Source organism: Trichosurus vulpecula, chromosome 2 (assembly GCF_011100635.1).
Source record: "Trichosurus vulpecula isolate mTriVul1 chromosome 2, mTriVul1.pri, whole genome shotgun sequence".
Classification (NCBI taxonomy): domain Eukaryota; kingdom Metazoa; phylum Chordata; class Mammalia; order Diprotodontia; family Phalangeridae; genus Trichosurus; species Trichosurus vulpecula.
The window spans coordinates 95,869,597-95,885,973 of NC_050574.1; the positions used below are offsets into that span (position 1 = coordinate 95,869,597).

Below are 16,377 nucleotides of genomic sequence, written 5' to 3' on the forward strand. Positions count from 1 at the left end.
TGGGACCACACTAAATCTGACTCCCCGAACAAAGGAATGAGGAAGCTTAAATACATTTTTTTTGGTCCCAACACAGCAGCCTGCATTACATCACTTTTATGACCCCTATGTGTGTTAATTATGATACAAGACAAGGATTTTCTTTAATGGAATAGATTGCAAATACAATAAGTCAGATAGTTGACAAAGTGTCAATTGAAATTACAACCCAGGATCTCTGTGTTTAATTTGCCATTAACATTCCATAACATAGTATATGCCCATAAAATATTAAGATAAGGAAAAGTCACATAATTCAAGATAGTGTCTGGGGTCAAGGTTCTCACCCTTAATGGCCATGGACAGAGAAAGGAATGCTCTGAGTGTGTTGGGATCAGAAGAGGCATCTCCGAGCTTACTCAGACAACAAAGAGATTGTTAGGATCAGGCTTTTCTTCTGGTTAATTAGTTCAGGCTCTGAGTCTTATTGAAATTACAAAAATGATATAAAATGGTATAAAATGTTCCACAATAGCTACCATGTCCCCCTAAAAGATTCTTCCCTGGATAAATATGTCCAGTTTCTTCAACCAATGGTCTTGGTCTGTGTCCTCTCAATCATTCTAGTTGCCTTTCTTTGTAAATGTTCAAATCAGTGTATCTAAAATAGGAAACATATTTTTGCCTTTTGAATATACATAGAAGGATTTGAATCTGTCCTTATAATTTTGAGGAACATGTTGATTCAATTATGGGTGGTGGTGGTGTGTGGAGTGAAGTACCAGAAATCAGAACTCTCTATAGTAGTTTTCCTTCATGCAGTACCATAGGGATGAAATTGTTGTTGTGTTTGCCCTTCATTTTCAAAGAGGACCATGATAGGGAAATGATGACATGACTTGCAGTTGACTTGGATTTGAGTGCAAGGGCACCATCCTAACTTTCTCCTCCAAAGCCATCTGGATCCAGTGACCTGATATTCATCAGGATGACTGGAGATGGTCCAGGATGCAATGGGAGACCCCGGCCCTTTTAAGCTCAGGCCTTTACATGTACTCACTTAGAGTGAGGTAATGCCTATTCAGTGAATTGGCCTCTTTAAGAAGTGAATCAAGAGATAGCCCCTTTAATTAGCAAAAAAGAAAAAAATCAAGGCGGGATGGTGGTTCAACAATCTGGCTAGCAGCTTCTGTGGGGGTGTAAGATCCAGCAACAACCAGCACCGAGAAAGCTGCCAACACAGGTTCTTTGATCTGCTTTACTAAGGAAAGGAACTTTAAGGGGTTAACAATCTCAGTTTAATCAAACATACAAATATCACTCACAGTTCAGGGGGAAAAGATCAGCCCCCTGAACTTCAAGGCAAATACAAACAGAAATTACAAACATCAACAGACAGACCTTGTCTGATTCAAATCACAATACATAGTTACCAGTACCAACATCTGGGTTGCAAAGCTGGGGGCAGTTTGCAACTTGCCCAGAGTCTCAACACTCCTTCCATGAGTGTGCCCCAAAAATCAAATGCCAAGCTCTCCTCAATTATATCCAGTTTGGAGCCCTGAGGGCTCTGACCTCACCCAGGCTGGGTGAGGGATAGTTCCCCATCTCCAGTATCACATCACGTACAAATCAATGACTCCCGATTGTCTCAGGGCTGAGAAATACTTCAAGACAAAAAGATCCCACTTTATCTGCCCCATTCAAACAAAGGCCAGAATCATTAAAGGCACTTGAGAAGAAATGCAAAATGTACCACCTTAATTACTATTACAGATGGGAAGACCTTCAGAAAAAGTTACCACTGACATTCACTTTAAGCCAGGAGGGCCCTAAATACAGCCGTTAAGTGGAGCTTGGCAAGGGACCTATTGTGGCCCAATCTCTGAGCTTCGGAGTAAACTGTGAGGAAGAAAGGAAAGGAGGGAGGGAGGAAGGAAGGAAGGAAGGAGAGGGGAAGGGAGAGGCAAAATAATATGCCTTTGAAAGTATTTTGGTATATATTTTATGTTTTGGAAGGCTTGGAGAAACAACCTTCAAAGGCACAAATATTAGCGATGAAGTGCCATGTGTAAGAAAGAGCAAGATCAATTTGGCTGCATTGTAAAATGGATTAAGAGGAGTAATAGGTAATAAAGCTGGACAGGTAGTTTGGGCCAGGTTGCGAAGTATTTTAAATGACAAATGTGAGACTTTGTATTTGGCTTTAGAGGCCATAAGGAACCCCTAGGGTTCGTTGAGTAGGGGGGTTGAGTGGCCTGGTCAGACCTGGGCTTTAGGACAATCACTTTGACCGTTCCGTGTAGAATGAATTGTAGAGGTACAGATTTGTGCCAGGGACACTCACTTGGAGGGCATTGCAGCAGTCTAGGTGAGAAGTGATAAAGACCTGAAGTAAGGCAGTGGCTGTGTGTGTAGAGAGAAAGGGGATGGGTGTGAGATGCAGCTGATTGGATGTGTGCGGTGAGGAGGTGAGGATGCCACCTAGTATAGTTACAAAGATTGTGGTGCCCTTGAGCGATAGAGGAAATCTGGAAGAAGGGTGGGTTTGGGGGGAAATTAATGAGCCCTGTTTTGGACATTGTGTTGTGTTTCTTTGACAGTCAGTGCATAGGAATAGTGATTAAACCCTTGGGAGCTGAGAGAGTGGAAAGACAAGGGAAGAGAGCCAAGGACACCACCTTAGGCTACAGCTACAGTTAGGAGACACAATATGATTACCTAATAAAAAGATAACAGGGTCAAGAAAATCCAAGAGGGGGTGGTCAGCCGTGTTAGATGCTGCAGAGAGATCAAGAAGGATAAAGATAGAGAAAAGATGGGGCAATTAACTCCTTTTTCCAGGAGTTTGGCTATGAAAAATTGTCCTGCATCTGTCTTCCTCTTCATGGAAAAACTCCTTGAAAAAGCTTTCTGCTCTTTTTGTCTCTAATTCTCTTACTTCTGACCTCACTTAATAAAACTGCGTTCTCCAAAGTTAATAATAATCTCTGAGTTGACCATCCTTTCTGTCTGAAGACTATTACTTTTCTAAGTTTTCATGATACTAATACCTCGGTTCTCCTTCTACCTGTGTGACAGCTTGCTAGTGAATGGCAGTGAGCGCTGTGGTCTTAACAAAAGTGAATACAGTCACACAATTACACCTGGAGAATCATCTTTATGAAAATTTGAAAATTATTTTGTGCTATTAATTCAACTTGATTCAATAAACATTTATAGAGCATTTACCACACATGTGTATGTACTCTCATGTACATGTACACTACACACACAAACGTTTATATTCGTATATATTTCTATTAAATTAAGAGCTGATGTAACAGCAGACAGAGGGCTGCTCCCACACCACTAACTAAAACTAACACTCAGGGTGTTCCAAAACAAACACACACTCTGGTATGTCATAAAGTTGCCTCTGTTTTCAGGATTTTTTTCTTTCTGGCCCACTTGGCTTTACAAACCTGCCCTTCTAGAAGGAGATTTATTTATATTGTTTCCTGCAAAGGAATGGTTCCAGCTGTCCTGATAAACCCTTTTGGCGGTTATACACACTTCACAAATTTTGACCAAGAAAAATTAAGATAAACTAGGTGGAAAACCATTGATGATTCACTTCTTAGACGTTGGAGATGGCTAATGAGTTAGATTTTTATCCTTAAGAAGCAGTTTGCTAGCCTAATATATGTCTGTAGTAGTCTTTGAGATTACTGTGAATCACTATCCTTCTTTGAGAATCTTTTCATTTTTCTTTCCCATAGCCTTTATCTTTGTTCTTTTTAATAAGGCTTCATTTGATGCTGATGACATCCAGAAGATTTTGTTTTCTTACCTGTGTCTGCAGTATGCTTAGGCAACACCACATGGAAATGGTTAGCTGTGTAGCAGCTGAACACCCTTAGGTTAAAAAAAAAAGTGATTTAAACAAATGACATGATGAAGTAGCACTATGAGTGTAATTTTTAAAAGTCCTAGTGTAGGTAGAAATAATGGAGAATTTAATAAGACCATGGCTTTGCCAACAGAATGAAATGGAGAAGCAAGGAAATTGTCCATCTGATTCATGGAAAAGCATTTTCCTCCTGAGGAAAAACAAATATTGGGTCTGTCCTTCAGACCAACTGTTTGAAATATTCAGACCAACTGCATTGATTGCATGGTTTGCCTCTTCATTTTGCATTTATGGATGCAGATTTGAGAACAAACTAGACTATAAACTGACTGAAAGCAGGGGCTGTGCCAGTTTGTCTTTATATCTTCCCCTAATGCCTAATATAGTCTCTTGTATATACTATTGACTTAGTAAATGGTTGTTGGATTTACTCCATTAAATCTAGTTTTCTGGTCTTCCTGTGACAAGAAATTAATCAGGTCAACATCATTATTCATGTTCTCTAGGGAATAGTTTTGATAAGTGAAATACATAAATAATTTCCCTCATATTTGGTTAGTAATTTCAGTTACATTTCTTTTTTTTTGGCAACATATTCTTTTTTTAAAAATCATTATTTATTTATTTAATACTTTTAGTTTTCAGCATTAATTTTCACAAGAGTTTGAATTACAAATTTTCTCCCCATTTCTACCCTCCCGCCCCCATTCCAAGATGGCATATATTCTGATTGCCCCATTCCCCAATCAGCCCTCCCTTCCCCAGTCACCCCACTCCTCCCCATCCCCTTTTCCCTTACTTTCTTGTAGGGTAAGATAGATGTTTATGCCCCATTGCCTGTTTATCTTATTGCCTAGTTGCATGCAAAAACTTTTTTTTTGAACATCTTCTTTTAAAACTTTGAGTTCCACATTCTCTCCCCTCTTCCTTCCCCACCCACCCTCCCTAAGAAGGCAAGCAATTCAACATAGGCCACATGTGTATCATTATGCAAAACCTTTCCACAATACTCATGTTGTGAAAGACTAACTATATTTTGCTCCTTCCTGTCCTATCCCCCTTTATCCAATTTTCTCCCTTGACCCTGTCCCTTTTCAAAACTGTTTACTTTTGATTACCTCCTCCCCCTATCTGCCCTCCCTTCTACCCTCTCCCCCCTTTTTATCTCCTTCCTCCTTCTTTCCTGTGGGGTAAGATACCCAATTGAGTGTGTATGTTATTCCCTCCTCAGGTCAAATCTAATGAGAGCAAGATTCACTCATTCCCCCTCACCTGCCTGCCTTCCCTCCCAACAGAACTGCTTTTTCTTGCCATTTTTATGTGGGATAATTTACCCCATTCTATCCCTCCCTTTCTCCCTCTCTCAATATATTCCTCTCTCATCCCTTAATTTGATTTTATTTTTTTAAATATCATCCCTTCATATTCAACTCACCCTGTGCCCTCTGTCTGTCTGTCTCTCTACATGTGTGTGTATATATATATGTGTGTATATATATATATACATATATGTATATATGTATGTATGTATAGTCCCTTCAGCTACCTTAACACTGAGAAAGGTCTCATGAATTATGCACATCATCTTTCCATGTAGTAATGTAAACAGAACAGTTCAACTTTAGTAAGTCCCTTGTGATTTCTCTTTCTTGTTTACCTTTTCATGCTTCTCTTGATTTTTGTGTTTGAAAGTCAAATTTTATATTGAGCTCTGGTCTTTTCACTGAGAAAGCTTGAAAGTCCTCTATTTTATTGAAAGTCTCTATTTTATTGAAAATCCCTATTTTGCCTTGGAGCATGATACTCAATTTTGCTGGGTAGGTGATTCTTGGTTTTAATCCTAGCTCCATTGACCTCCAGAATATCATATTCCAAGCCCTTCGATCCCTTAATGTAGAAGCTGCTAGATCTTGTGTTATCCTGATTGTGTTTCCACAATACTCAAATTGTTTCTTCCTGGCTGCTTGCAGTATTTTCTCCTTGATCTCGGAGCTCTGGAATTTGGTGACAGTATTCCTAGGAGTTTTCTTTTTGGGATCTTTTTTAGGAGGTGATCTGTGGATTCTTTCAATTTCTATTTTACCCTGTGGCTGTAGAATGTCAGGGTAGTTCTCCTTGATAATTTCTTGAAAGATGATATCTAGGCTCTTTTTTTGATCATGGCTTTCAGGTAGTCCAATAATTTTTAAATTATCTCTCCTGGATCTATTTTCCAGGTCAGTGGTTTTTCCAATGAGATATTTCACATTGTCTTCCATTTTTTCATTCCCTTGATTCTGTTTTATAATATCTTGATTTCTCATCAAGTCACTAGCTTCCACTTGCTGCAATCTAATTTTTAAGGTAGTATTTTCTTCAGTGGTCGTTTGGACCTCCTTTTCCATTTGGCTAATTCTGCCTTTCAAGGCATTCTTCTCCTCATTGGCTTTTTGGAGCTCTTTTGCCATTTGAGTTTGTCTATTTTTTAAGGTCTTGTTTTCTTCAGTATTTTTTTTGGTCTCCTTGTTTTTCATGGTTTTCTTGCATCCTTCTCATTTCTCTTCCCAATTTTTCCTCTACTTCTCTAACTTGCTTTTCCAAATCCTTTTTGAGCTCTTCCATGGCCTGAGACCAGTTCATGTTTTTCTTGGAGGCTTTTGATGTAGGCCCTTTGTCTTTGTTGACTTCTTCTGGCTGTATGTTTTGGTCTTCTTTGTCACCAAAGAAAGATTCCAAAGTCTGAGACTCAATCTGGGTGTGTTTTCGCTGCCTGTCCATGTTCCCAGCTAACTTACTTGACCCTTGAGTTTTTCAGTAGGCTATGACTGCTTGTAGAGTAAAGAGTTCTATGTTCTAAGCTTGGGAGGATGCACAAACTCTGCTACACCAGCACTCCTCCTTCCCCAAGAACCCTCAACCCAGACTGGACTTAGATCTTCAGCAGGCTCTTCACTCCTGCTCTGATCTGCCACTTAATTCCTCCCACCAGGTGGGCCTGGGGCCAGAAGCAACTGCAGCTGTAGTTTTGTAGCTGCCCCACCTCTGCTGCCCCCGGGGCGGTGGCTGAACCGAAAACTCTATCCCCCTGTCCCCAGCAGTTTTTCCCACTAACCTTCTCTGTTGTCTTTGGTGTTTGTGGGTTGAGAAGTCTGGTAACTGCTGCAGCTCACTGATTCAGGGTGCTAGGGCATGCTCCGCCCGGCTCCTGGTCTGGTTGGTCTGTGCCCACGCTGGGCTCTGCTCTGCTCCACTCGCTCCCAGCTCCATGCTGGATAGACCTTACCTAGAGACCATCCAGGCTGTCCTGGGCTAGAGCCCTGCTTCCCTCTGCTATTTTGTGGGTTCTGCAGTTCTTCTCTGTTGTCTTTGTTGTTTGTGGGTTGAGAAGTCTGGCAACTGCCACAGCTCACTGATTCAGGGTGCTAGGGCCCGCTCCACCCAGCTCCTGGTCTGGTTGTTCCGTATGGCCCATGCTGGGTTCTGCTCCGCTCTCAGCTCCATGCACGAAAGACCTCACCCAGCAACCATCCAGGCTGTCCTGGTCTGGAACCCTGTTTCCCTCTGCTATTTTGTGGGTTCTGCCGTTCTAGAATTGGTTCAGAGCCATTTTTTATAGGTTTTTGGAGGGACTTGGTGGGGAGCTCACTCTAGTCCCTGCTTTCCAGCTGCCACCTTGGCTCTGCCCCCCTCCTCCAATCTAATTTTTAAGGTAGTATTTTCTTCAGTGGTCTTTTGGACCTCCTTTTCCATTTGGCTAATTCTGCCTTTCAAGGCATTTTTCTCCTCATTGGCTTCTTGGAGATCTTTTGCTGTTTGAGTTAGTCTATTTTTTAGGGTGTTGTTTTCTTCAGTATTTTTGGGGTCTCCTTTAGCAAGTCATTGACTTGTTTTTCATGGTTTTCTCACATCATTCTCATTTCTCTTCCCAATTTTTCCTCTACTTCTCTAACTTGTTTTTCCAAATCCTTTTTGAGGTCTTCTATGGCCTGAGACCAGTTCATGTTTTTCTTGGAGGCTTTTGATGTAGGCCCTTTGTCTTTGTTGACTTCTTCTGGCTGTATGTTTTGGTCTTCTTTGTCACCAAAGAAAGATTCCAAAGTGTGAGTCTGAATCTGAGTCCATTTTTGGTACCTGGCCATATTCCCAGCCAACTACTTGACCCTTGAGTTTTTTGTCAGGGTATGACTGCTTGTAGAGTGTAGAGTACTTTGTCCCAAGCTTGAGTGGCTGCGCTGTTGTTTTCAGAGCTATTTCTACCCAGCTAGCTCTGCCACACCAGCCCTCCTCCTCCCCCAAGAACCACCAACCTAGACTGGACTCAGATCTAAGCTGGCTCTGCACTCCTGCTCTGATCAGCCACTTAATTCCCCCCATGAGATGGGCCTGGGCCTGGAAGCAACTGCAGCTGTAGGTCTGTAGCTTCACCTCCCCTGCTGCCCCCGGGGTGGTGGCCGAACTGTGAACTCCTTTCACTCTGTCCCAGCAGCTTCTCCTACTAACTTTCTCTGTTGTCTTTGGTGTTTGTGGGTTGAGAAGTCTGGTAACTGCCACAGCTCACTGATTCAGGGTGCTAGGGCCTGTTCTGCCTGGCTCCTGGTCTGGTTGGTCCAGGTGCGGCTCATGCTGGGCTCTGCTCCTCTGTGCTCCCAGCTCTGTGCGTGATAGACCTTATCCAGCGACCATCCAGGCCGTCCAGGGTTGGAGCCCTGCTTCCCTCTGCTATTTCATGGGTTCTGCAGTTCTAGAATTTGTTCAGAGCCATTTTTTATCGGTGTTTGGAGGTCCCTGGGGGAGAGCCCTAGGCAAGTCCCTGCTTTCCAGCGCCATCTTGGCTCTGCCCCACTCAGTTACATGTCTTACCAAACTTAAAAAAAATTTCACATCTTTTTTCTTCCTCTTCCCACATTCTTTTGGATATATAATAACTAGTAGAAGATCAAAAAGATGATTGTAGAAGGGAGAAAGGATAAACAACCTAGCTAAAGAGTAATTCCCTAGATAAGTTAGGGTTAATTCTCAGAACAAGTTGTAAAGTTTAACTTTTTTAAGGTATAGCATATTATTAATATTTTACTCAATTAGTTCATGATTTCCTAAGTGATTATCATAACAAATATAATATTCTCTGTTTTCAGAGATGATTATAATCTTCAATTTGTTTATTTACCTATAATCTCTTCAAAAATAACTGTTACTAGGATTTAATTCGTATTAAATAGAAGCAAGTGAAGCCGACTGTTGTGAAATTACAATAATCACACCAGCCCTGGAGTCAGGAGGACCTGAGTTCAAATCTGGCCTCAGACACTTGACACACTTGTTAGCTGTGTGACCTGGGCAAGTCACTTAACCCCAATTGCCCTGCCTTCCCCCCTCTCCGCCCCCTCCCCCCCAAACAAAGAAATTACAATGACCAAATTCGGCCCCCAAGAATAGATGTGAAAAGGTACTCTTCACTTGTTCTCAATCTTGTACTCACTTCATTATATTAGGTATCTGTGGCTTCTTTGGTAGGGACGCTCCCTCCATTAATGTAAATGGCAACACTTGCCTTAGGTGATAGTCTTTATGAGTTATTACAACTGAAAAAATTCATCTTTCATTAGCCCATTTTCTGGTAATTAGCCTCTTTGAATTTAGGAATTTAGGGAGACTCGTCCTTAGATGACAGTCTAACTCTGGGTCTGTGCTTGTTGCCACCTGGTAGTACCTACCAGAACTTGTACTCCTTGAGCATCACTTCCGTGCTGTGGTACATCATCAGAGGAAGACTTTTTACATAACACTTCCCTTTGAAGAGGACTTTAGGTGAACCTTCTGTCTTAAGAACTGTATTGGACCTTCAAATTCAACTGCTAATGAGATAGCTTAAAGAAGTACCAGTAAGAGAGCAAAGAAACAGAGAGTAGCTGAAAGGAATGTATTTCCTTTAAGTCTTTTTGGCATAGCCGAGGCAGCCATATATATTAAAAAAAATAAATGAACCACGTTGCTGTACTTATATTGTAGAGAATTTTTTCCCCAATTTTTAAAACATTTGCATCTAAAGTTTTGAATTCTAAATTCTATCCTTCCCTCCCTCCATGAGATGATAAGCAATCAGTTAGAGGTTATACATGTGAAGTTATGTAAAATTATATTACACTAGTCCTTTTGTATAGGAGGACTCAAATAAAAAAAGAAAGAAAAACTGAAACATAGCATGTTTCAGTCTGTATTCAATCAATATCAATTCTTTCTCTGCAGTCAGATAGAATGTTTCATAATTAGTCCTTTGGGATTGTTTTAGATTATTGTATTGCTGAGAATAACTAAGTCATTTACAATTCTTCTTTGTATGATATTGTTGTTACTATGTACAATGTTCTCCTGGTTCTATTCACTTCACTGCATCAGTTCATGTAAGTCTTTCCAAGTTCTTCCGAAATCATCCTGCATGTCATTTCTTATAGCTCAATAATATTCCATTACAATCATATACCACAGCTTGTTTAGCCATTCCCAACTTGATGGACATTCCTTTGATTTTCAATTTTTAGCCACCACAAAAATATTTCATTAATATTTTTTTTGGTAGAAATAGGTCCTTTTCCTTTTTTTTGGATGTCTTTGAAATGTAGACCTAGCAGTGGTATTGTTAGATCAAAGGGTATGCACAGTTTTATAGCTCTTTGGGCATAGTTGCAAATTGCTCTCCAGAAAGATTGTATCAGTTCCCAATTCTACCAACAGTGCATTAGTGTCCCAGTTTTCCCACATCCCTTCCAACATCCAATATTTTCCTTTTTTGTCATATTAGCCACTCTGATAGGTGTGAGGTGGTACCTCAGAGTTATTTTAATTTTCATTTCTCTGATCTATAGTGATTTAGAGCTTTTTTTTCATATGACTATAGATAGCTTTGATTTCCATGTCTGAAAATTGCTTGTTCAAATCCTTTGACCATTTATCAGTTGGAGAAAGAGTTGTAATTTTTATAAATTGGACTTAGTTCTCTATATATTTGAGAAATGAGGCCTTTATCAGAGATACTTGTTGCAAAAATTTTTTCCCAAGCTTTTTGCTTTCCTTATAATTTTGGTTGCATTTGTTTTCTTTGTGGAACAACTTTTTAATTTTATATAATCAAAATTATTTTACATTTTGTAATGGTTTGTATATCTTCTTTGGTCCTAAACTATTCTTTTATCCATAAATCTGATGGATAAACTATTTCATGCTCTACTAATTTGATTCTGGTATCACCCTTTATATATCAATCATGTACCCATTTTGACCTTTTCTTGGTGTACAGTGTGAGATGTTTGTCTATATCTAGTTTCTGCCATACTGTTTTCCAGTTTTCCCAGCAGTTTTTGTTCTAAAAGCTTGGATCTTGGAGTTTATCATGTATTAGATTACTATGATTATTTACTATAATGTAGTGTGTACCTAATCTATTCCACTGATCCACCACTCTATTTCTTAGCCAGTACCAAATCGTTTAATAATCACCCCTTACAGTCTGGTATGGCTAGACCACCTTCTTTCACTTTTTTTATTGATTCCTTTGACATCCTTGAGCTTTTGTTCTTCCAGATGAATTTTGTTATTTTTTCTTGCTTTATAAAATAAGTTTTTTGATAGTTTGATTGGTATGACACTGAACACATAGATTATTTTAGGAAAAATTGTCATTTTTATTATGTTGGCCTACCCATGAGCAATTAATATTTTTCCAGTTGTTTAGATCTGACTTTATTTGCGTGAAAAGTGTTTTATAGTTATGTTAATATAGTTCCTGGGTTTGTCTTGGCAGGTAGACTCCCAAATATTTTATATTGTCTGCATTTATTTTAAATGGAATTTCTCTTTCTATCTCTTGTGGTTGGGCATTGTTGGTAATATATAGAAATGTTGGGGATTTATGAGGGTTAATTTTGTATTCTGCAACTTTGCTAAAGTTGTTAATAATTTCAAGTAGTTTTTTTAGTTGATTTTCTGGGATTTCTAAGTATAATATCATATCATCTGCGAAGAGTGATAGTTTTGTTTCCTCATTGCCTATTCTAATTCCTTTAACTTCTTTTTCTTCTTTTATTGCTATAGCTAACATTTCTAGTACAATATTCAATAATAAAGGTGATAATGGGCTTTCTTGCATCATCCCTGATTGTACTGGAAGGGCTTCTGGCGTATCCCTGTTACAGATAATGTTTACTGATGGTTTATGTAAATATTACTTATAATTTTGAGGTAAGTTCCATTTATTCCCATGCTCTGTAGTGTTTTTAATATCAATGGGTGCTGTATTTTGTCAAAGGCTTTTTCAGCATCTATTGAGATAATCATATGATTTCTGTTGGTTTTGTTATTGATATGGTCAGATTGAGATAATCATATGATTTCTGTTGATTTTGTTATTGATATGGTCAGTTATGCTGATAATTTTCCTAATATTGAACCAGCCCTGCATTCCTGGTGTGAATCCTACCTGGTCATAATGTATGATCTTTGTGATATGTTGCTGTAATCTCTTTGTTACTATTTTATTTAAAAATTTTGCATGAATATTCATTAGAGAAATTGGTCTATAATTTTCTTTCTGTTTTGGCTCTTCCTGATTTGGGTATCAATACCATATTCATGTTATAAAAGGAATGTTGTAGGACTCCTTCTTTGCTTATTTTTCCAAATAGTTTTTATGATACTGGAATTAATTGTTCTTTAAATGTTTGGTAGAATTCGCTTGTGAATCCATCTGGTCCTGGAGATTTTTTTCTTAGGAAGTTCATTGATGACTTGTTCAATTTCTTTTTCTAAGGTTGGGTTATTGAATTATTTTATTTCTTCTGTTAATCTGGGTAATTTATGTTTTTTTAGATAGTCATCCATTTAATTTAGATTGTCAAATTTTTTGGCATATAATTGAGCAAAATAGCTCCTAAAAATTGTCTTAATTTCCTGTTCATTGGTAGTGAATTTACCCCTTTCATTTTTGATACTAGTAATTTGGTTTTTTTCTTTCCTTTTTTTAAGTCAAATTAACCAATGGTTTATCTCTTTCATTGTTTTTTTTTTTTTTTGCAAAACCAGCTTCTAGTTTTATTAGTTCAATGTTTTTCTTTCAGCTTCATTAATTTTTTTTTTTGATTTTCAGGATTTCCAATTTGGTGTTTAATTGGGGATTTTTAATTTGTTCTTTTTCTGGTTTTTTTAGTTGCATGCCCAGTTCATTGATCTTCTTTTTGTCTGTTTTGTTGATGTAAACACTTAGAGATATAAATTTTCCCTCAAGTACCACTTTGACTGCATGCCATAAATTTTGGTATGTTGTCTCATTATTGTCATTTTCTTAAATGAAATTATTGATTGTTTTAATGATTTTTTTCTTTGACTCACTTGTTTTTTAGGATTAGGTTATTTAATTTCAAATTAATTTTCAATCTTTCTTTCCATTGTCCATTATCGAATGTAGTTTTTATTGCATTATGGTCTGAAAAGGATGCATTTACTATTTCTGCCTTTTTGCATTTGGTTGTGAGGTTTTTATGTCCTAAAATGTGGTCAGTTTTTGTGTAGGTGCCATATACTGCTGAAAAAAGGATATGTTCTTCTGTATTGCCATTCAGCTTTCTCCAGAGAGCTATCATAGCTAACGTTTCCAGAATTTTATCCATCTCCATAACTTCTTTCTTGTTTGTTTTGTGGATACTACATGATACTATCTTTCATCTTTATGTGCCAGAGAACCTGGAATGTCTCTAGGAGTAAGTAATAATATTGCTGATTTTGAATTCTAAATATGTCTTTTCTTCCTTTAGATGTTATCTAAAGTTTCCTCTGCTGCTTGTGCTCAAGAATTACCAGTAAAGCAGGAACTTGCTTTTGACAACATAGGCTATGAAGGCGGCTTGGATAGTTTACCTACATCATCTTCAACAAGCACTAGTATGATCAACATTTTGGGCATGACATGCCAATCATGTGTGAAGTCTATAGAGGGCAAGATTTCTAACTTGAAAGGTATTGTGAGCATAAAAGTTTCCCTTGAACAGAATAATGCCACTGTGAAATACATACCATTGATCATAAACCTACAACAGATTTGCTATGAAATTGGGGATATGGGCTTTGATGCTAATATAGCAGAAGGAAAGTCTGCATCATGGCCCACAAAACCCTCATTTGCTGATGAAGCAGTGACCAAGCTTCGTGTGGAGGGCATGACTTGCCAGTCATGTGTCAATACTATAGAAGGGAAGGTTGGAAAACTTCAAGGAGTTCTGAAAATCAAAGTCTCCCTTAGCAATCAAGAGGCTGTCATCACTTATCAGCCTTACATCATTCAACCTGGAGACCTTAGGGACCATATCAATGACATGGGATTCGAAGCCACCATCAAGAGCAAAATGGCACCATTAAGCCTGGGAATGATTGATATTGGACGGCTACAAAGCAATAACCCAAAGCAAATGCCAGCTCAACTCTACTGTAGTAATACTGAAGCGTGGGGGGACCAACGCAGCCCAGCTGCTACTCTCCTGTTAGGAGTGGAAGGAATGCATTGCAAATCTTGTGTCTTGAACATTGAAGGAAATATAGGTGGACTACCAGGTGTGCAAAGCATTAAAGTATCTCTGGAAAACAAAAGTGCAGATGTTCGATTTGATCCAGCCTCCATTTCCCCACTATTCTTGAAGCAAGCCATTGAGACTCTCCCACCTGGGAATTTTAAAGTCACTCTCCCTAATGGAGTAGAAGGCAGTGGGTTGGAGAATTCGTTAGACAGCTTGTCTTCAAGACTTCCTCTATTTACACAATCCCAAGGAAACCAAGCACAGGGAGTATGGAGTACTGCTGTGATTGGCATTGAGGGCATGACCTGTGCTTCCTGTGTGCAGTCCATTGAGAGCCTACTATCCCAAAGGGAAGGGCTAGGAAAAGTTTCAGTTTCTTTGGCTGAAGGGATTGGAACTATCCACTATAATGCCTCAGTAGTGAGTCCTGAAGAGCTAAAAGCTGCCATTGAAGACATGGGATTTGGGGCATCCATCATAACTGGTATGTATTTATTATCTGGTTGTTTCATTGTCAACTGTCTTCTCTTTTTCTCCCTTAAAAATATAGTATCCAGCTAGTTTGACAGGTGGCTCATTTTCTTATAGAATAACAGTAAAGCAGTCATCCTTTTTACACTGAATGACTGAATGAATTTGTATCATTTCCAATAGCCAGGTAAAATTCTCATCTGGATATTATGGCAGTGGATACCAAAGATGAGCACAATAAGGCCCTTTGACATTTTGTTGTTATTTTTTTTCTTAAGGCAGTTATGTCTTGTTTGGTTGCTTTTGACTCCAGATTCACTCCAAACAAACTGTCTTTGCCACAGAGACTTGTAGAATATTTTTTAAACTGTATCTTTTTTTTTCAGGTAATATCTCAGAATAAAGTTTCATTCATGTTTTCAGAGGAAGCAAGTAAAATCAGAATAGAGGAAATGGATTTTCCAGCCTTTTAGCTTTAGCTTCCATGATAACCATGCTTAGAGGTAGCTTGTTATCATGGAAAGGATGCTGAATTTCGAATCAGAGGGACCTGGGTTCGAATCTCAAGTCTATCACTATTTTAATTATCCTGGGCAAACCACTTAACTGCCTTGAGTCTCAGTTCTTCATCTATAAAAGTAGAGAATTGGACTAGATGACCTCTAAGGGTCCCTTCTAGCTTTGAATCTATGACACTATTAATTCCTTAGCTCAGAGCTGTCCAAAATGCAGCCCGACTACAAGCATAGAAATTTACATAAATGTTTTAGTAAACGAAGCTTAGCTACTGCAGAGCTCTTTCTAAAATGGCCAATCAAAATATCTTGTCTATTGTTTCAATAAAAACCTAAGGTTGGACAGCCCTGCCTTAGCTCATGGTCTCATTTTTAGGTCAGTCCCCTAGAGATCATTCCATTTCCTTTTTCCAAAATGATTGGTAGATGGCTATTTTGTAGATGGATATTTTGATGACTGATGACTTCATAGAAAGTTGAATGCCATAGCCAGGGCTTGTAAATGTAAGGAGTAAAGACCTTTATCAGTCAAGTGGACAAATTACTCATCGCCTTTTTCTTCCTCTGTCTCTTGTAAAAAGGCACTGAGTCTGAACTCCTGTAAAATTGCTCATTTTCTAAGCAATGATGAAAATAAAGGCTGGCTTAATTGAATTCACCTTCTAGCCCTTCTACACTTCCAAATTTAATAATAATTTACATTTATACAACACTATATACTTACAAAGCATACTATGCACAACAAAACCTTAGAAGATAAGCAGCGCAGGTACAATTTTTCCACATAAGGAAACTTGAAGCTGCTTAACTTGCTACTTTTGCGAACTCATACAACTCATTAACAGCAGAGTCAGGATTCTAACACACATCTTGTGTTTGGAATTGCAGTTTTCTTTACATTGTAGCATATGCTGCCTCCTTAGCTAATGTCATCCTTATAGGGATTAGCCTTATGGTGGGCATGGGGAGGAAGAGAAGTCCC

General features: G+C 38.7%; 1 protein-coding gene across 1 annotated transcript in view; it reads left to right on the top strand.

Annotated features, from left to right (window-relative positions):
- Positions 1-12,005: 12,005 nt before the first annotated feature.
- ATP7B (ATPase copper transporting beta) overlaps positions 12,006-16,377 on the top strand; it is a 61,247-nt gene continuing 56,875 nt past the window's right edge. Inside the window, 2 exon segments of the mRNA XM_036744382.1 lie at positions 12,006-12,085; positions 13,654-14,893. Coding sequence (XP_036600277.1) covers positions 12,053-12,085; positions 13,654-14,893 — 1,273 coding nt within the window. The 5' untranslated portion in view covers positions 12,006-12,052.